Genomic DNA, 22,188 nt, shown 5'->3' with positions numbered 1-22,188 from the left:
AAGTTTTTAAATGGAAGATTTAACTATCATAAGCAGCAGCAGTTCCAGAAAAGATGGAAAGTTTGGTTATTTTAGCTTAGCACCTTCCTCTTCATGTTAGAGCCATTTCCAAAATTATGGCCACCTTCCATGTTTATAATTACACTCTTCCACAGATTTCTCTTTAAATATCTGATCATCCTTCTACCATTACACTTTCACACAGTAATTATAGGTGATTTACAATTTTACCATTTCAAAACTAAAGTCCCAGGTCTTTGTTTCAGTGGTCAATGTGTTGCAGTTAACAATATGAGGAAGGAAAGGCTATGTTGATGAGAATCAACAAATTCTTGCAAATGTAGAGCCCTTGCTTGGAACAGGATAGAATAAAAATTAATTCCAGGCATGAAAGACATGAATAAACTTTAGTTTCTGGGATAGGGATAAGAGGGGCTCACAATGAAGGAAAGGTACTTGGAAAATCTCAAGAGCTAACAAAAAGACAAAGCAAAATATAGGGTAAGAAAAAGACACCAGGCCTGGGATATTGGTACAACAGCAGGACTCCCTTGTCTTTTAATACACTTAAAGTTGCAATGCATTTGATGCAACAATGCAGCTGTATTATTGTACTGAACTAGAAGGCCTAACCTTAACCCCCAGAGCTGTGGTAGCATTTGCTCCACAGACTGAGACAGCTGCATAAAGCCGAAATCAAATCTTTGAGCGATGAGAGATCCACGACAGGTCAAGACGGTGCAAGTCATTACACGATTCAGCTGTATCTAGAAAGCCATCCAAAAATTTCTACAGACTGCATGGCATTTTAAGCCAAGGAAGAAGATTTGGGACACTAACAGTTAATTCATTGTTGTTATCTTAAAGCTTGCACTTTCGTCATTTTTGACCGAGGGACCCCTCAAAGCCTCACTGAGGCACAGATTTTCTCTTGATAGTACAGAGGACGTACTGTTCAAATATATCAGTGGGCAGATGAGAATGATTAAGAAACCTGATATGTGGATGTTGGGTCTGACAAAGAGAGCATTTCAAAGCAAATCTAGCACCAAACCAAAACAATATGTCAAGAACCTAGGTCAGCTGTATAATCACTCCAAGCTATTTCCTCACTCTTGTGTCACAGCAGTGATGTTCCTGGGCAGTTATTTCCCAATATTACATTCCTGGACCTATTGTTCCAATACACAAAACTAGCTATTGCAACAATACCTTAGGACACTGTTTCTGAAACTTGTGTCACCAGCTGATCTCATCATCCCTGACCACTGGTCTTGCTAGCTAGCGATGATGGAAGTTATAGTCCAGAAACAGCTGGAGACACAAGTTTGGGAAACCCTGCCTTAGGATAAAAGTGCAACATCATACACCTTCTATATCATCACAGTATGCATAGCCACAACATGTCTAGTTGCTGTTTCTTTTCTGGGAGAATTGCGTATCTCCAAAAATCTCCAGTTGTGTAATGCTTCCTGGCAAAACAGTCCTTTGGAGGTTAATGAATGCTCTTTTTGATTATGCATTGCCTAACTTTTCCAGCAGAGCTGTGAGGAACAAGCAACGCTCCATTAGCATGGGATTTCCAGATGTCTATTATTTGGCAATTTGATGATCTTGACATGTTTGCTCACTTGATACTGTAGCTTCCATTGCTTATAAGCTCCTAAATTCCATTTTGTAAAGAGGTTGGTGCTTTTGTGTAATGGGCACAAGTGTTGTCACATACAGGAAGCAAATTTGTGAATTCTGACCATATTACAACTCAAAACTACTTGGAATTCATAAAACTGAACTGCTGTTAAATTTGTTCCACACTCAGCTCTGGTGTTGTAGTAATTCCTGTTCAGCCTGATCCAGAAGTGATAATTTTATTTTTTCCTTGCTGCGAATGGGCTGCTCTGTTAGCAAATGCCTCCTTGGCTGGCTTTTTATAAGCTCTTTCAGAAATTGGCAAAGGTTGCACATAACCCTGGGACAAACCATGGTTTAGCATGAATGAGAAGACTGACCTCTGCCCGGGTCCTGCTGCCGGCACACTACTGAAGTACTGTAACTTTATTTTAATATGAGTGTTGTTTTTAAAGGGTACCAGCTCATCCCCACCTTTTACAAGAGAAATTACCTAGATAATTTGTTACACACTTTGTGTGAAACCCTTTTCATGTGTGAAACCCTTTCCAGCAAAGTGTGTAACCAATTATCTAGGCAGGCTCTCTTGCAAAATGAGAAACGAGAATTTTGAGTGGGTCAAGCAAGTCTTCAAGAAGTTATTCCCTCATAGCTGATGTTTATTTTATTTTTGGGTGCCCAAGCTGGACCTAAAAAATGTAACAATGGAAATTAAGAAACCAGCCCTTGCCAGCAAATTAAAATCCAGTAATGGCTTGGAATGAGTGCTTTATTATGATGCAAATGAAGCCTGGTTAAAAAGCAGTACAAAAGGGCTAGCAAATCCTATGACAGATAATTTAACCCTGCATTCCTCTTCAAGTCTGCAAACCAACGATGCACAACAAATAAAAATCAGTGTTGCTAATGTGAGACAAATATCTTGAATTGTTTACTGGAGGTTTTTTTTTGCTCATGACACACATCCCTTTGCACTAAATTGTGCTCTTTTCACTGATGTAAAAAATGGTGGACCACATCTACAGGAAGTATACATACAATGCTTGAGTCAGAACAAAAACATTGGATGGTATTCATTGTAGAACTATGGACAAGCAGAAATACTTGTGCTGAGGGAGCAATCTCCCCTCTCGTCTCCGCAACATGTTTTTCTGGGGGTTCTCCTGACCCTCTGAAGCAGACTGAGGGGAGAGGTGGAAAAGCCCCATTGTGCTATTGGGAATCGTATCCACTGTCTTTCTTTTCTCTCAAACTAGACTGTATGTCAGCAAAATAAATGTTTGTTTAACTGTTCCTGAGTGGAACTTCATGCCATTCATATTTATTTAGAAAACGTATACCCTGTTCTTCAAATGCATTTGCATCAGTTAGGATGGCTTACAACAAATAAAAACACAATTAATTAAATAAGAGAGTTGAAAAACATTCAGAAATGAGTGTGTGCCACAAGACATTCTGCCTAGTGAAAAAAAGGATGGGGAGAACAGGAAAGCTTTAACCAGTTGTTGGAAAACAGTAAGATGGGACCAAATTAACCTCATAGAGTAACGTACTTCTCAACTTGGTCATGGTCAATGAGAAAGCCCATCTCTTGTCCCAGCCAACAGTGACTCAGCTCTATGATGGACACAGAAGAAGGGCCTCTCTAATAGATCTTTGGGAGCAGCAGGAAGATACAGGAGGAGACCAGCTCCTTGAGTATCCTGCAACCAAGCCATTTAGGGCTTTAATGATAATCAACATTAAGATTGTGCCCAGAAACAGGTTGGCAACCAGTTGGCAACCCTTGCATATTAGGGGGGTAATATGATTCCCTGAGCTTGTTATGCAGTCTGGGCCAACTGAAATATCTGAAGACTTTTCAAAGGTAGTCCATGCAGAGTGCATTCCTCTAATGTAAGTAAGGTGCATGTTTCTGGGTATTTTCAGGAATGGGTGCTGGTGGCACAGCAGCCTAAGCTGAGCAGAGTTATTCCAGGCCACAGCCTCTATCTGGACATCCAGAGGTGTTCCTTTTACCCACTGAACAGCCTCAAACAAACTACCAATTTTCACTGTTTGACTGTTAAAGCCTCACTTATTTGACAGCTATCTTACAACAGTGCCTTTTATCTTTTTACCGATTAAATTGTTTGAAGCCTTGAGAGCAAATACCATTTCAGCGGCTGAACAATCACTTACCTGTGCCTTTGCCAATTTCTTTTCCAACGAATCCCTTTCTCGTTCGGTTTGCTGTAGGCGTTTGTTAAGTTCCACTATGTCTCCTTTCAGAGATGCCAGTGCTGCTAAGTGGAGCTGTAACACAAAAACAAAGTGCAGCTAAAATTAAACGTAATCTACAAAATGCACCACTTCCTTATATGTATTCTGGAGCAGTATTGGTGATACAAGTGTCTGAAGCAGGGTGTGATGTTTCACACTTCAGAATTTGTAAATCAAAAAGTAAGACAAGCTATTATATGCTTTCATTTGGGACATTTCCAGCTGTAATGCTGAATACATTTGCTTATCAGAACATACACCATAAAAAACTTAAATGCAATGGAGTCTAATATAATTGGAAGTTCCAGTGCATTACTCTTTTAGTGTGACTTTAAATGCAGAATTCTACATTACCGAAGACTTCATATACTTTGGTTCACTTTTATGCCATTTAAGTCTCCCAGCAGTCTGTTGAATGAAGAATTCTTCTTCAAAACCTCATCTTCAGCTGACACAACTAGAGCTAACCATATCAGACTGTTCTAACTCACTTATCTTCCACTTTCTCTCTCCCCCTTTTAAACCCTCTTCTTTTGTAAGAATCTTTCAATCCCTTGTGCTTGTGAAAATTGAATAGTCACCTCAGAGTACCCTTGAATTATTATTTTTGGTTGCATGCTAAGAGTGCTACTTAAATGGTATGAAAAATACATATATATAAATGTCTGGATAAAGCAGTTCTCCACAAAATATGGAACAAAGCCATAATCTTAACCCTTATCCATTTAGCTTGAATACCCAATGCTCTCTTAATCTGAACCTAACATACACATCACTTCCTATTTTTTAAAGGTTCTGTCCGAAACATATAAACTCTGGCCTTTTTCTGAGTTTATTTCAAATTAATTCTGACTTTTCAGCATTCTGTTAGGATATGAAATGCCTATTCTACCCTTCAGTATATTATTTTGCTAGCTGCAAGCATTTGCACAACACTTCATGCAGACTCAAGAGCAAAAGCCTTGCTCACGTCACACCAGCTTGACCGGACCATCAACCAGACATGGCCATTAGCTTTGGCTTGGTCAACCACAATTACCATTTATAAGACTTAACATATTCTTTACATCCTTAGAATATTTGGTATTTGGGTGCAAGTGAGGATTATATGAATGAACCAAAATACTATCTTAGAGAAAAATAATATTAGTCATAGCACAGAGTTTTAGCTATAAACTTGCAACTTTGGTCAGTTTACAGATATAAAAACTCAAGGGAAACACACATTTCCCTCCACAGCTTCAAAATTGCCAGGAATTTTATATCTCTAGTACAGACTCTTATACTAGAGTCCACATTCCCAGCATGTTTAGTTCTGTCTCAGATACCTTTACGCTGGCTTGGACCTATCCACAGAACGGAAGATGGCTGGATTCTGAAGGATGTGCTCTATGTGGAGCTGGCTTCAGCTACCAGGCCCATTGGCAGACCAACTCTGCATTACAAAGATAAATCCCACAGCGTGGGAATCCCTTGCAGATGACAGCAGCCCCTGGAGACAGTCAGGTTGTGTATACACAGCCGTGACCAGAGGAGAAATGACGGCTGGGAGGAGCACAACTGGATGCCTTAAACTGCCCCAGCTGCACCAAAACATGTCTCTCCCATATCGGTCTCTACGATCTTCCAACGGTTTGGCTTCACCCCCAAGGAGCACTCCTCTACCGTCTCTTCCGAAACAGATGGATGCCAACAAGTACGGACTCTACTGATACTGTCCACATGTAAAAATAGATACCTCAATCCAAAAGCTCCCAAACAGAGGACATACATGTTTTATCTGTATACATGTTTTATGACTTGCACGAAGCTGCTACAATTAGCTTTTAATGAGCTGCGTTTTCAAGCTATGCCCTTGGCCATCCTAGATGGACGATTTAACAGGGTACCATACGAAGACAGGCTCTGCATATGTGGGCAACTGCAGGTTGAAGACATATTGCGCTATTTACTATATTGCCCACTATACAGTGGACTTAGGAAATGGTTTCTCACCTTACTGTCCATACAGGAAATTTTTCTCTCCCTGGTAGATGTAAACACTAATAAAGTCTCCCTTTTTGCTTTGGCAGCCAAAACGATTAGAAAGGAGACCCTGAACAACGTATCAGTGTAAGGGAGACACAGAGATCTAAATAGAGACCATTATTTGTGGTGTGACACCTCTTTTGCTTGTATTCATTTTCTATTCAGATTTGTCATGGCCAATGGCTAGTACAATAAAGTTATTTGGATTGGATTGGACTAGGTAGTAGTCTTGTATACCTCTAATTCAGTTTATTACCACATAAAGGCTCTGCTACTCGTAAGATTCCCCCCCCCCCATCAGATCTACCTGTCTCATCTGATATTATTTATCCATTCTGCCTGTTCACATTGCCTGCATAGTCTCTGTAGGCACTCAGTTCCCATTTACTCATTGCATGCTGCTTTTGAATCTGACTCGATAAATGGCCCAGATTTGACCGATGTGTCAGTCTTACCTATCCATTGGCAGAGGTTCTAACAAAATATAACACAAAGTACTGTGTCTCCCGGAAGAAACATGAACTTTTTAACTGTGGGGCAGAAGAATAAGAATAACCTGTGCTCCTATGCCCTGGAATATGTACAACTCAGATCTGGCATCACAACCAACACCACCATATTTCTTATAGCTATGTTTCTACAAGAATGACAAAGGAAATACAAAGAGGAAAATATAAAATAATCCAATTCTCTCTTTGTATTCATGAACTAAATCTAAAATCATTTTCTCTCAGGAAACAACATTTACTGAATAGTATAACAAGGGCATGTTTTGCTTAGCTGTCAAGCTACTGGTTTCTAAGATAAATATATCTTGCAAATCTCCCATGCCACACAGCTTCTAAGTCATGGTGAATGATGATACTTGCATTTTTTAAAAACCATTATCTGTTTGAATTGAATTTAATGACAAAACCAACCAGCGACCTGAATACCAATTTCAATGTATGTGGTAGCAAAAACACTGAAATTACTGTGTTGCATAGAAAGTTAGCAGAAGTCTTTTAGTAGCACATTCGGCAACATTTCTGTGGGCTTAACCGGCATTGTGAAAAGGTCAGTTTTGATTTCAAGACGGGGGGGGGGGGGGGGGGGATTCACAAATCTGAGTTACATTTTCTGCAGGCAAAGTGGATGTCCTAAAATACCTGTATTGCTGCATTGTTCAAAATTGGATTTCATGATAGAATTTGTTGGGTAACTTCAAATATCGCAGAAGCAAGGTAGGACTGAAGCAGTCAGTCAGCCTGGGAAATAATGACACCTGAAATATTTTGTTGAGATGACGTCTTCCCTCAACTTTAAAATAAAGTTTAAGAAATATAGGGCAACCACAGTAAAAACAGGACCACAAAGTCAGTTAGCATAGTGCCTATATATAGAGACCAAAAGCATAGTAATTACAAATGGCATAAGCGTGCATTTGACTTAGACTTGCAAAGGACACACACAATCCTTCTCTATACACACAAGTTGCTTAGCTTGTATGTCAGCCTCACAGAATTGCTCAACTGATCTCAGAACCTCTGTAAAGTTTCAATGCGTTAGTATTTCACAAGACTAAATGCAAGGCAGTCAAGCAGAAAGAGCAAAAATACTGTAAGCGCCACAGATTTCTACAGCAGCATGTCTTTATTAGCCAGAGGGTCTTTTAGCAGTAGTGGTAATTGATAATGACAGAATAACCTTCAATGTTAGTCCATGGCTATTCATTTTAAAGTTTTTTTTGTTGCACACCTTAAAGACTAGCTTATTTGAAGAGCCTGAGTTTCCATAGTCTACATTTCATTTCATCAAATGCTGCAACAGATTTCAAAATATCTTATTATTTAATATCTTATTATTTCAGTTTAAAAGAAAAATACTCTGTGGAATCTTTATCCTAAAGCATAATATCATTTCTTCAATCAGGTTTTACCATGAGAAAGCAAATAACAGGCAATTAAATTTTGTTATCATTTGCTATCCTGTCACCTCACCATCCATCTACCTGAACCAGGGGTCAGCAACCTTTTTCAGCTGTGGGCTGGATCCACCGTCCCTCAGGCCATGCATGTGGTGGGCCGGACTATATATTTTTTAAAAAAATATGAACAAATTCCTATGCCCCACAAATAACCCAGAGATGCATTTTAAATAAAAGGACACATTCTACTCATGTAAAAAACACACTGATTCCTGGACCGTCCGTGGGCTGGATTGAGAAGGTGTTTGGGCCGCATCCAGCCCATGGGCCTTAGGCTGCCTACCCCTGACCTGAGCTAACTTTGGAAGTAATATTCCTGGGTGTTTTTTATTGCCAGACTTATTTGCATTTTTAAACAGGAACTGGTCTAGTCTATGTTGACTACTAATATACACAGTTAACAAGATATATCAATGTCCACAAGCGGTCAAAATTGGTGGAATCTTCTGGTAGTGAATTCCTTAATTTACTGGTAACTAAGTGCTGTGTGAAGAAATGCTTCTTCTTCCCCTGTCCTGCAAACAGCACCATTCAACTTCATTGGATAACTCATGAGCTCCAGTATTATAAAAGGGTTCGCCATCTCCCCTTTTGGCACACAGTGCATAATTTTATTACAACTCTGTCATGTTCCTCTTTCTTCTAAACTAAAAAGCTCCAAATTTTGTAACCTTTCTTTGTAGAGAAGTTGCTCCTCCTACCTCTATGATATTCTTAGCCAGGTATGGCTAGAATTGTACACAGCATTTCAAATACGGATGAACCAGAGAGTCATTATGATATTGTCAGCTTAATCCCTATCATGGTGATTCCTAACAAGGAATTTGCCTTTTTCACAGCTGCTGCTAAGTGCATAATGAATAGTATCACTCCATGACTACTTTTGCAAATTGGTCTTTTCCTTTGGGGGGGGGGGGGAATAACATAAAGCACCAGATCCTTGTTCGGATAATACCATTCCTTTTGAGATTCGATCTATCAGGACTTTGTTCTTTAGTCACAGTAAGACAGGTATCAGCTCTGAAAATGTAGAGGAAAACCTGTGCTTCTACTACTGTTCCACAAAGGCGTCATGATGTTTCTGGTGTCTGTGCTCAGTTTCAATTTCAACCGTCGACCTTCCCCCCACCCCAAATGATGGCTCTATTGCAAAGAGACACATTTCTTTAAAGTGATTGATCTATACATTAACAGTTTGCTCAGACACTTTCTCTCTCTCAATTTTGTACCTTTTTTTAAAGCTAATATTACACAAAGACACATTTTTATGACACAAGTGATGAAATGAATGTAATCAAAGTCCATTTCAGCAAATACACTGACAAGATAGGAATGGGAAACCTAAAGGGTAAGCCATCTTCTAGAATTAGTGACTTGACAACTCAGAATTCTCCAAGACAGTCTTGCTGTTTGATTCCTAAAAGCATGAACCTGGAATGCTGCAACCAATTGGCCCTTTTAAGCATCCATCTGAGAAAAAAGCAAGAATTGCTTTTAAAAGGCATCATTACATTGCTGGTGATTTCCGGGGGGGGGGGGGGGGGAGCAGAGGACTTCACTAAACTGTTACTTTTGTGAGAATCTAGGATAAAAAGGTAGAAACACCAACAGATTCAAGATACAGCTCGCCCCCTGTAGCTGAACAAACTAAAGTAGTTACCATGGGTTTCATTCCACGTATATATGTGAGAATAGCTATATAGAAGATGTAGAAGGAATCATTTGAACCCCAGTCTAAGATACTTGATTAGCATGCATCTTACAAGACATTTTGAAACGCACCTAAATTCTTGAAGTGCAGGAATGATCAATCAATGCAGAAAGTCTCTAACACTGCAAATGCGCAGGCCCTCCTTCCTGCCTATCACAGCTAGAAAATTCAAGTTCTACAATAAAAATGATCTATATAGATTCACTTATGTGTACCTGTGGACACTGCCTCTCGTCCTAACATACAGTGGTGCCTCGCAAGACGAAATTAATCCGTTCCACGAGTCTCTTCGTCTTGCGGTTTTCTCGTCTTGCGAAGCACGCTATTAGCGGCTTAGCGGCTATTAACGGCTTAGCGGCTTTAAGAAAAAGGAAACAAACTCGCAAGAACTCGCAAGACGTTTCGTCTTGCAAAGCAAGCCCATAGGGAAATTCGTCTTGCGGAACGACTCATAAAACGGAAAACTCTTTCGTCTTGCGCGTTTTTCGTCTTGCGAGGTACCACTGTACCTCACAGAACTGTTGTACGGATAAAAGAGGCAGACCTATATGTACGTTCCTGAGCTTCTTGGAGAAAAAGTGTTATATAAATGCAATAAAATAAATATAGTCGTACCTCAGAAGTCGAATGCCTCGTGAGAAGAACATTTTGGCTCCAGAACTCCACAAACCTGGAAGTGATTGTTCCAGTTTCCTGCAGCCAATCAGAAGCTGCGCCTTGGTTTCCGAACGTTTTGGAAGTCAAACGGACTTCCGGAGTGGATTCCGTTTGATTCCCGAAGTATGACTATAAATGCACTAGCGAGTCTTGTTCTTGGCATGACAGCTTAAGTCCAGCAAGACCCTGGCGAGGCCCCCTGAACCTTAGCCATCTGAAGCCCAGGACAAATGTACCTGGATGACGAACACCCTGTGCGGGTCTGCATGCATTGTTATGTCCTCCTTCCATAATTCAGGCTGCAGTGATTTTTTCGGGAGGATGGATAGCCTTGTGGCTTAAACTCAAAATGGCAAATTCCAATCCAGAAATTATATGTGCATACATGACAAGACTACCAAATTAGAGTGGTACCTCGGGTTAAGAACTTAACTCTGTTCTCATCCTGAAGCAAGTCCTTAACCCGAGGTACTATTTCTGGGTTAGCGGAGTCTGCAAGCTGAAGCGTATGTAACCTGAAGCGTATTTAACCCGAGGTACCACTGTACTCAACCCCGCATCTGAAAGTGCATGCAGTTGCATTTGCTCATATAAACTCCTTGCTGTTTTTTCTTTCCTCTCCTCCTCCATACCAGTCCACTCTTTCTCCCATTATCAAAATTTGTAAGCTTCACTGGGAAAGTGACTTCTTTTTATATCTGAAGTTACTCTTTATACTAGGATAAAGCACCATGCATTATGACTACACTATACAGATAGAGAACTTTTGGTAGTAGCATACAAAAGTATACACACAAAATAGAGATGCAAAAACTAGGTTTGCTGCTCCAGTACAAATGTTTTGCAGTATGTTGCAGAAAGTTCATACGTTTTCAGTAAAAACAAGTTGCAAGAACTGATCTTCTCCCAAAAAACAAGCCGAGTCCAATGTTCTCACACTCTCTTTACTTCTAAGTAGAAACAAATGGGTGAAGACCAAATAACACAAACCTCTGGGCAATAGTCTGCCCTTGTAATGGTATCAAAATTAAAAATTGATTTCCTCCTTATGACTTGCTGAGTCTTTCTGCTCTGATCACAGTACTCTTACCAAAAGCCAACAGAGAAAATGAGAGCCAGACACTCATACCCCTGTTCTAAAAGCATTTGATTCAAGTAGAACCCATACTGACCTCGAAAGAACTTCTGGCTTCGGGAATGGATTGCACGGCAGCCTCAGTCAAGGGCTGTGCTGAACAGCCAGCTCTTTCCTTCCATCCCTGCTCAACCCTGCACTCCACCCAGTCTAAACAGCACCGTGACAAAACAGAAATGCAACAAACACGCTGCGCTAATTTGTTTTCCCCACAGAACAGGTTTTCAAGATTGCATCAACCGCTGGATCAAGAAGCTTCTCCAATGTTTTAGAAGTAGTAAAAAATATAATGGAGTCAAGCGACTCTCTCTCTCTCAGACTACTGCAGCCACAGTGTCCAAATACATTTTTTTAGAGGGAAAAAGACTGGTGGATAGATAGGTGGAGCAACTGCAGTCCCTTAGGACTGGTCTGGAAGCTGCAGCTGGTGCAAAACAATGCAGTCAAGTTGCTGAGGGAACAGAACTGGCCACTGATCAAGCTATCTGCTCACATTCAAGGTCTTGTTAACATTTAAAGCCCTGAACAACTTAGAACCAGGTTACTTGAAAGACCACTTGGCTCCTGTAGATCTGGGGAAATTTTACACATGGCACTGCATTGTACAGAATATCACAGCACAGTGACCCAAGAATGGAGATTTTCTACTGTAGCTCCCGTTGTGCTGAACGCCCTTCTCTCTGCCATACATGAAGCAGCAACCACCAGCTGCTTCAGATGCCTTCTAAGACATCTTACCTTCTAAGCCTTATGAGGAACGGTTGAAGGAGATGGGTATGTTTAGCCTAGAAAAAGATGAGACTGAGATATGATAGCCATCTTCAAATATCTCAAGGGCTGTCACATGGAAGAGGGAACAAGCTTGTTTTCTCCTGCTCTAGACAGCGGGACTCGAACCAATGGCTTCAAGTTATAAGAACGGAGATTCTGACTAAACATCTGGAAGAACTTTCTGACAGCAAGAGATGTTCAACAGTGGAACCATCTCCCTCGGGAGACTTGTGGATTCTACTTCCTTGGAGGTTTTAAAGCAGAGGTTGGATGACCACCTGTCAGGGATGGTTTAGCTGTGATTCCTGCATTGCAGGGGGTTGGACTAGACGACCCTTGGGAACCCTTCCAACTGTACAATTCTATGATTCTAAGAGGCATCGTTCTGTCCAGGAGTTCCCCAATTCCCTGTTTTTTTTGTGTGTGAATCCCCAAATATGCTTTTTATTTGCTTTTGTATGTTTTTATACTGTTTCGTTGTCAGGATTTTTACAAACATTTTAATGAATATTGTTTTTACATTGTACATAGCATACACCTCTTAGGTATTTTCGAAATATTAAGCAGTTTAAATAAATACAATAAAATAGGGGGGGGGGGATAGGCACATTTTCCAAACAACCCTTTTTTTTAAAAGAGTCAAAAGAACAGGCATCCTATACTTGAAACTAGGTTTTCCAAACACCAGGTTTTACAGTGATTTGTAACATGCTGTCAACAATAAAAAAATACAGCAGAATGTGCATTACAGGGTACAGAATCTTGTTTGTTTTTTCAGCTCGTAACTAGCAATGCGAAATGAAATTGTGGACCGAACTCCAAAACATATATACATTTCCAGTAGTTAGGTGCAAGTGGGGTGGAGGTCAGAGAAGGAAGGGGCCTGAGGTACGTCATTCACATCTGAACGGCTCATTTGTTTTTATAAAATAAACTTTTGAAATGGGAAATTTCTTTTCTGAAGTGCTATTCAGCACTTCATATATTTGACCTATATGAGCCAAATATTTGACCTATATGAGCCAAATATTCACTGCAACTGGGCAACTAAGAGAACTGCACAGAACAGTCATCTCTCGTGACAATTCATAATTTAGGATGCAGGTCACATAAAGGGGCAGAGTCAACGCAGGAGCAGATGGAATTGTGTAATAAGCCTGTTCACAAGCTAGTAACTTCCGAGTCACTCCAGAGCAGGTTTCAGTGTGTCAGCGAAATAAAGTTAAATCATTCAGAAGCACATACAATATTTATACCTTCTGTTCTTCATGCATTGAGAAATACAACTTACTAAGCATCACCTTGAAAATGTACAGCAGAGCTTTCCAAACTGTGTCGTGACACGTTAGTGTGTCGGCTGCAGTGTGTGGGTGTGCCGCATGAACGCTCACCACGCTCTTATAAGGGGTTAGTTTAACCTCTGGTTTACTAGTAAAACTGAATTTTTAGGATGCACATCTAAGAAGTGTGCCACTAACATGAAAAGTTTAGAAAGCTCTGGTGTACAGGCTTAAAATAGTATGGAAGTTGTGTTGTTGCTGCTGCGTTTGCATCCAGAAACACCTCCTGAGTCCTGTTCCAAAAGATTAAGCCTTCTTCCCCCATTCCATAACCTTATTTGAGTAAGTATCATTGCTTCCTTACTGAACAAAACTCCTCCCTGCCCAAGGATAGGCGAAATCAACATGCAACTTTAATTGGCTTTCATACTATTGTTATGCTGTACTATAACAAGACAATTAAGAAACTCTGCATTATTATGGTGCCAATATCAATTGTCACTATAAGTAAAGGCTGGCTCACACCATAAGGTTCTTATCCATGCAAGCAGGAAATTCTAGCCATCCTTGCAATGTCTGTGACAGATGTACTACTGGGGTTGGGGAGAAGAAGTATTCCACAGACTGCAGAAAATACAGCCAGGCAATGTCTATCACTACAACACAAAATCACATTTTCTTCTACTCCCGTGACGGCCTTTAACAGGACCAACACTCAAACTGTTGTTTTTTTCTTTGCCTATAATCATCCTAAGGAAATTCTAATCTGCTTAGATTTCATTCTGTCAGCATAAGAAACAGTAAAGGAAACTGGGAATTCTAGGTCATCCATATCACACACTGGTCCAGGCCCAGTATCACAGCGTAACCATGGTTTGCTTTGCAGTTCTGTCCCTCTCATTCTGGTTTATAAAAAACCATAGTCTGTTGTTTGCATCCAATTTAGGCAATTCAGTTTTTTATTTTAATATGATGCCCAACCCCTGCAATAGATCCTTTAAAAATTAAAGTACCGTATTTTTCGCCCTATAGGACGCACTTTTCCCCCTCCAAAAATGAAGGGAAAATGTGTGTGCGTCCTATGGGGCGAATGCAGGCTTTCGCTGAAGCCTGGAGAGCGAGATGGTCGGTGCGCACTGACCCCTCTCGCTCTCCAGGCTTCAGGAAGCTCTGCGCAACCCTTGGGAGACCGGCGCCACTTCACGCCAGTCTCCCGAGGGTTGCGCAGAGCTGCCTGCAGTCCCGGGCTTCGCACAGCCCTAGGGAGCCCGGTGCAAAGTCGCGCCGTTCTCCCGAGGGCTGCGCAGAGCAGCCTGCAGTCCTGGGCTGTGCAGAGCTGCCTGCATTCTGAAGCATGGGGCATGCTAAAGAGCGTGCCAGCGCTTCGTGCAGCTCTCCGCAAGCCTGGGGAGACCGGCGTGACTTCCCGCCGGGCTCCCTAGGCTTGCGGATAGCAGGTTGTTCTCGGGGCTGGGGGAAGCTCGGGCTTCCCCCGCGCCAGCCCCGCGCCGGGGGGGGGCGCGATAAATTTTTTCCCCTTTATTTCCCTCCAAAAAAACTAGGTGCATCCTATGGGGCGGTGCGCCCTATGGGGCAAAAAATACGGTATTTTGAAAACTGTTGGCATAAATCAAAATAATTTTATAATGGCTGTATTCAGGCACCATGCCAAGTTTGTCTGCTTTTGCTTTCTGTCTGCTTCACACTCCAGTCTCTGGAAGCGGTGGCTACAAAGGTCGGGCAACAGTTTTAATGAGGTTAAATCTATTCAGATATGACATCATGGCTTGCAAACGAACTTCAAAACAAAGTTTCGGGGTTTTTTGATTTGCTGGATTCCTGCAGTACTGTAAGCTGAGATATTGCAATAATTCATAGTTAAGCTTTTTGGTTGAGAGAAAAGGTGAATAGGAGGCAAAATGACAGAAGTGTTTAAAATTATGCACAGCATGGAAGGAGAGGGGTAGAGGTAAGTTTGTCTCCCTAGAACTAGAACTCAGGAACAAACAATGAAGCGACGGATGAGTGTTTTAGGCTGAAATGTTGAACAACTGAAGACAGACAAAAAAAGTATGCTGTGCATAGCTGACCTATGTTACTGTATTATTCCATGTATAAGACTTGGTTTTTTTCCTAAAAAATAATGTCAAAAATTAGGGGGCGTCTTATGTTGTTGTTGTTTAGTTGTTTAGTCATGTCCGACTCTTCATGACCCCATGGACCAGAGCACGCCAGGCTCTCCTGTCTTCCACTGCCTCCCGCAGTTTGGTCAAACTCATGCTGGTAGCTTCGAGAACACTACCCAACCATCTCATCCTCTGTCATTCCCTTCTACTTGTGCCCTCCATCTTTCCTAACATCACAGTCTTTTCCAGAGAGTCTTCTCTTCTCATGAGGTGGCCAAAGTATTGGAACCTCAGCTTCAGGATCTGTCCTTCCAGTAAGCACTCAGGGTTGATTTCCTTAAGAATGGATAGGTATGATCTTCTTGCAGTCCATGGGACTCTCAAGAGTCTTCTCCAGCACCATAATTCAAAAGCATCAATTCTTCGGCGATCAGCCTTCTTTATGGGGCGTCTTATACATGGGGCCATCTTCCCCCATTTTTTAAAATCTGAGCCCCCCCCAAAATAGGGGGCATCTTATACATGTGGGCATCTTATAGACGGAAAAATACAATAATTGGCCACCAACCTGGATAGTTTTAAGAGAGGATTAGACAAATTCATGGAATAAGGGTATCAATAGCTACCTGGTAGCTATGTTCTTCCTCCACGGCTGGAACAGTATGCTTCTGAATACCAGTTGTTGCAAACTGCAGGAGAGGAGCACACTCTGGCATTCAGGTCCTGCTTGCAAGCTTCCCATAGACACCTGGCTTGCCACTATGAAAACTGGATGCTTTGGCCTAATCCAGCAGGCTCTTACATTGCATTGTTCAGAATATCTGAACTGAGCCAATGTTTTGCACAGATTCATATTCAGAATGTAAACCACAAATAAACGGAAGTTTTCCTTGGAAACCTGGGACTAAGCTCCAAATGAGAAAAGCTTTTTCACAGCAGGTGCTGGGTAGGGGGATGACTCCAAGGAGTGGAGAAAGGTAAAATGAACGACCCCAATATATTTCCCCATTTGCTTCTCCAACTTTCTGCCACAGTACATCAAAGTCCTGCATAAGCATCGTTGAAATGCTTATTCACATAACAACAATTTTTGTTTGCTCCTCCAAAGTAGTTTTTTCCTGAAGTTGTTCCTGATGTTGGAAACCTTATTCCCAGAGCAATTTTCCTGTAGAAGATTGCTCTGCATTCCCCAAGCTTCTACATGTCACACAAGGGAAACAACTAATCCCATGCATGCTTAGAGCACAGATCCCCATCCCCCCCAGCTAACTATGAATTATACTAATGTTCTTATCGGCAGAAGCAAGTTTTCACATTTGAGTAAGAAGACTAAATGGAGTGGGAAGAATTCTTAATATGAGTGGCTTCTCTGCTTTTGCTCACCATATTCAGTCATTGCATCACACACAACAATCATTTAATAAGCCAAATATAGTCATGGACCACTTAAGGGTTTAATGGGCCAAAGTAGTAAAAAGATGAAAAAGTCAATGTAAGTCACCACTTGTAAATTATGGGCAGGGTGATATATGTTAGCACATGCCTCTCAACACTGCAAAATGTCTGCATCCTTGCTATGACCTCTCACTACATTAGAAAGAGCCCTTAAGAAACATGGTTATGTGCTCACAGTCATTGACATGGCTGTAAATCCAAGTAATGTTACAGGCACATAAATCTTGAGTTCTGCAGGCTGCCCATATAGGGCCGTAAATCTTAACAAGAGAAGCACACTGCAACACCTCTTTATCTGCTCTTGAGTATTTTGTTCATATGAACTGCTGCGAAAGAAAAACAACCATAAACTGCCCAACTGTGAGGAAATTATTTATTGTCTTGCCCTATGAACCTTTCTTCTCCATGTCAATTTATTAACAGGTGTGTCAAGCTGGAAACCTAAAGGTATGCTGCATTCTGTTCTCAGCACTGCAGACGACTGACCGACAGGTTCCTTATATGCTTCTACGTCAGCACAATAAAATCTCATTCAGCCTTCTGGAATCTCTGCAGCCCTCAACTTACGAAATCTGACATATCTAGAATCTGGCTGAACAGCAATAGGAAGTAGGCTGACATGCTGACGACACTGTTATGAAGGCTTCTAGAAATAAGAGTCTTACAAATTCGGATTCATTGCTTTACATGTGGCTGGGCTATCCCTGAGTCACATACCGCACAATCCTATTCATGTCTATTAAGAAACTTACTCCCAAATGAGTAAGTTTAGGATTGCAAACTTAGCCTATTCCATGTCATTGGAAAGCTGCCTGTGGTTAAGAGTTTATTTAAATGCAAGCTTCTGCTCCCCTTTCACTGGTCCTCAGCATCCTCACCTAACACCCAGATGGATGGTCCCTGGTGCAGAAAGTTCTGTAAGCTCCCTAAATCAGGAATGGAAAACACATAGCCCTCCAGAACTTGTTGGAATACAGTTTCCACAATAGCTGACAATTGGCCACGCTGACTGGTACTGATGGGAATTGGAACTGAAGAGTATATACGGAAGACCAAAGGCTAGTAAAGAGAAGAATCAGCACAATACATACATACAAAGCCAACTTCCATAATTTGGATTACTCAATAGAGGAGAACATCCAAACAGACATGTGATATGTCTGGATAAGCTTCCTAGAGTAAAACAAATCAACAAAAAGCTTTTAGCTTGCTTCTAAAACAATATAGTGAGGATGTATGGCTAATATGAATAGGCAGGAAGTTTCAAAGCACAGATGTTACCACATTAAAAGACAGGTTCCTCACATATGCAGAATGAACATTATACGGTACTCATACAAGGGCAAGTCCTGCAGACTGAAGGGTTGAGGAGGCACATATGGGGTGACACGATCCTTAAGTTAAAACTGTTAAGAATTCTATATACTAATAGTAAAGACTTGAACTTGGTAACAGCCCATACAGATGTTTGAGCAAAGGTGAGATGATGTCAGCCACTGTTGTGCAGAATTCTGCACCGACTGCAGTTTCTGGACCAACCAAAAGGAAAGCCCCACACAGAGTTCATTGCATTAATCCAACTTCAAAGTTCCCAATGCCTTAACGACCCCCTGTCCAGGAATGTTCACAGCTGTTGCACAAGCCAAAGCTGACAAAAACATTCGCCAGTCCTAAGCCACCAAAGGCACCTGGGCAAACAGTAACAAAGCTGGATCCAGGCACACCTCAAACTGCTTACCTGCTTCTTCAGAGGGATGCAACCCTGCCTAAAAAGGTAAAGGTAAAGGACCCCTGACAGTTAAGTCCAGCCGCAAACGACTCTGGGGTTGCGGCGCTCATCTCGCTTTACTGGCCGAGGGAGCCGGCATTTGTCTGCAGAGAGTTTTTCCGGGTCACGTGGCCAGCATGATTAAGCCACTTCTGGTGAAACGCCGTTTACCTTCCCGCTGGAGCGGTACCTATTTATCTACTTGCACTTCAACGTGCTTTTGAACTGCTAGGTTGGCCGGAGCTGAGACCAAAAAATGGGAGCTCACCCCGTTGCAGGGATTCGAACTGCCGATCTGATCGGCAAGCCCTAGGCTCAGTGGTTTAGACCACAGTGCCACCTGCATCCCGCAACCTTGCCTAGGGCAGACAACTGGCTAATTTCTCAAGCATGGGAAGCACTCGCCCACAGAGCCTCTCCCTTGCTAGGATTCAGGATCATTTTACTTTCCCTTAACCAGACCACAATTACATCCAGGCACCGGTTCAGGGCCTGCATGGCCTCTCCTCATCCAGTTGTTTTGGAGAAGTAAAGCTGTGTCCTCGGTATTCTGATGACTTCTTGCCCCAAATCTCCTAATGACATCTCACAACAACTTCATGTAAAAGGGAGCTGAAGTACAGCAACCTCTAGAGTCACCCTGATTCCCCATCCCTGCTCTACTGAATACAAGGAGGGATTCAGTATTAAAACCAATCAGTCTTCTGCAAGAAAGCATTATGCTTGAAATTACTAAAATAATTATAAAGAAGTGAATACATGCTACTTCTTAGTCACATCTAGTTAAACTAGCCAGAAGACAAGTTAAACTGTACTTATGCAGAGTAAATAAGTTTATTTTAGTACCTTGTTATCATTTTAGACCACACCCTTGGTCTTATTTTTACAGTGCTAAGGGTCTACTCAAAGCTAAAGTCAGTTGAAGAATCTCTGAATCACAAGCCATTCACACACTTAGGCACTTGAATATATAACAAGCTGAGCTTTATAGACAGTTGCTATCAGAAGATCCTAGTTTAGAGATCCATGCAAAAAATGCCTGTGCTGATGGTTTCTTATAAAAATTCCTATTCATGAGAGAGAATTAATCTTACCACTCTAAAAATGGATTTTTTCTTCTTTTTGCACAGGCTTTAACGACGTGAGAAAACATTCTTTTCAGAAAAGCCAGTTTGTTTGGGATCCAGAAGTCTCTCCCCCAGTATAAGAGAGTCCATTACTACTCAGAAAGTATAAAACCTCTCATATGGAAACTGTTTGCAGCGAAATATGTAAACATCTTCAGCTACATTTCCTTGCTCTGCCCTGTGAAGTGTAGATCAAGACTGGAACTTCTAAATAGATAAAAACTGGGAAGGGGGTAGGAGAAAAAGAATGTGTGGTGGAATAATCCGCTGGGAATTCTGAAAGCTATAAATGACTCCAAATGCATTGACCAAATCGCCATTCCAGTTGACCTCTTGAACATGCATCAGAGCTGCTTTTAGACTTGAGACAAAAAGGGGGAAGAGGAGCAATTGCCTTAGGTCCCAAGTAGTTAGCAGATCTCATTCTAGCAAAAGTATAAATTGAAAACACCAGTTTGACAAAAGGGGGAAAGTAGACAAAGCCAAGGAGGCAAGATCATAGCAGCAGTATAGCCTGGTGAGAGACATCATAGAAACTTTCTACTGTTGATTTTTTTTTTTTAACACCCACTCACCCACCCTCATTTACTTGGTTCTCCTACAACTGACAGGATACAGCACTTGCAAAGCAATCTGGCAAAAATGAATGAGTAGCTTTTGAAAGATCAAATGAACTGGTATAATCCAAACCGGAGCTGTCACAGTTTACCACAGTGACATAGTATGGCACAACAGTATAATCACATTTTTAAAATGCTAAATGAATGGATGATCATCAGTGATTTTCAGTTAGATGTTTAGGGCATCAATTCTTCTGCCAATACATTCCCTAAACATTACCTCTTTGTGTGTGGGGTGGGGGGGGGTGGAGGGAAGCATTAACATGACTTCCCTAAAGCAGCAACAAACATTGCAGCTATTATTTTTTCAATGTTTATGCCACTGTTTTTTATAAGGGCGTATGTTTAAAGTGGCAAAATTAGTATATTATATATCATTCATTCATATATATATATATATATATGGCTGAAAGGTTGAAGCTAGAGCGGGCAAAACACAGCTTTTATTATAGGTAAAATATATTTCCCTCCAACAGATATACAAAATTTGGAGTCTTAGAATTGAAAACATATGTTTCAAGAGATTAAAGGGCTCTAATTCATATGTGTTGTATTTTAAAAAGGAGTCCCCAAACGGTTAAAAAAGAGTGTGAAACATGAAGCCAAGATTCTCAACAAAGTGTCTTATTTCAATAAACCAGGCAGATTTTTTAAAAGGTGGGAATTAATTAAATAAGACCTGCATCTACGTTTGAACTAGATACTATCATCAAGGGATACACAAAAGGGTCTGAGTCTCGCAGAGTAAGACAGGGGGTATAAACACAACTGGGAAAGGTTCCAATCTTCAGGACACACAAAAGGTTGCATATTATTCATAATCAAGAAGGTAGGGATGTCAGATGGGAATTGAAATATAGATACAGCTTATCTTGGTTTGAGCTTGTTCACATTTCACGCAGGCCCTGCGGTCATTTCAGAATGCCCTGTTTTCCATTATAAATTAATCATAGGAGCAGCGTAGCCTGTTGTCAGGCACCGTGGAAATGCAGGCTGGCTGACAAACCAAATTCTTCCCATCATTTCAAAACAAAAGCGTATCAGTTTATATTCTTCTCCACGAAGCAGCTACCAAATAAGAAGGAAACATTTACCCCTCTGGGCATTAGGAATAGAACAGGTATAATTTTTGTTTTGTTTTAAACATTTCAGAGCCACTGTGAAATGTATTTCTGCACACTGAAAAAGGTTGTAAAAGGTTCTTTTCATCTGTTATTGATTATAAATTTTCAGCAGGGAGTCAAACCATTATCAAAAAGCATGAAGGGTGTTATCCAACCAGATTTTATTCAGAATAGACTCATTTAAATTAATGAATGTAACTATGTTGTTGTTGTTTAGTCATTTAGTCCTGTCCAACTCTTCATGACCCCATGGACCAGAGCACGTCAGGCACTCCTGTCTTCCACTGCTTCCTGCAGTTTGGTCAGACTCATGCTGGTAGCTTCGAGAACACTGTCCAACCATCTCATCCTCTGTCGTCCCCTTTTCCTTGTGCCCTCCATCTTTTCCCAACATCAGGGTCTTTTCCAGGGAGTCTTCTCTTCAAATGAGGTGGCCAAAGTATTGGAGCCTCAGGTTCTAGATCTGTCCTTCCAGTGAGCACTCAGGGCTGATTTCCTTCAGAATGGATAGGTTTGATCTTCTTGCAGT

The 22,188-nt window shown here is 41.2% G+C and overlaps 1 protein-coding gene across 5 annotated transcripts in view; it reads right to left on the bottom strand.

Moving 5' to 3' along the window:
• The window catches only part of MCC (MCC regulator of WNT signaling pathway), a 202,268-nt gene that overhangs the window by 72,328 nt on the left and 107,752 nt on the right, over positions 1-22,188 (bottom strand). For all 5 annotated transcript variants that reach the window (XR_014556073.1, XM_083702239.1, XM_083702242.1 and 2 more), the window contains one exon: positions 3,811-3,924. Coding sequence is in view for 4 of the 5 variants with exons in the window: in XM_083702239.1 (XP_083558365.1) it covers positions 3,811-3,924 (114 nt within the window). In the remaining variant the exon portion in view is untranslated. The remainder of the gene's footprint in view (positions 1-3,810; positions 3,925-22,188) is intronic.

The sequence above is a fragment of the Podarcis gaigeae genome (genome assembly GCF_964106915.1).
Source record: "Podarcis gaigeae genome assembly, chromosome: 11".
Taxonomy (NCBI): Eukaryota; Metazoa; Chordata; class Lepidosauria; order Squamata; family Lacertidae; genus Podarcis; species Podarcis gaigeae.
The sequence above is the reverse complement of the archived record's forward strand: the minus strand, read 5'-3'. Positions and strand labels throughout refer to the sequence as shown.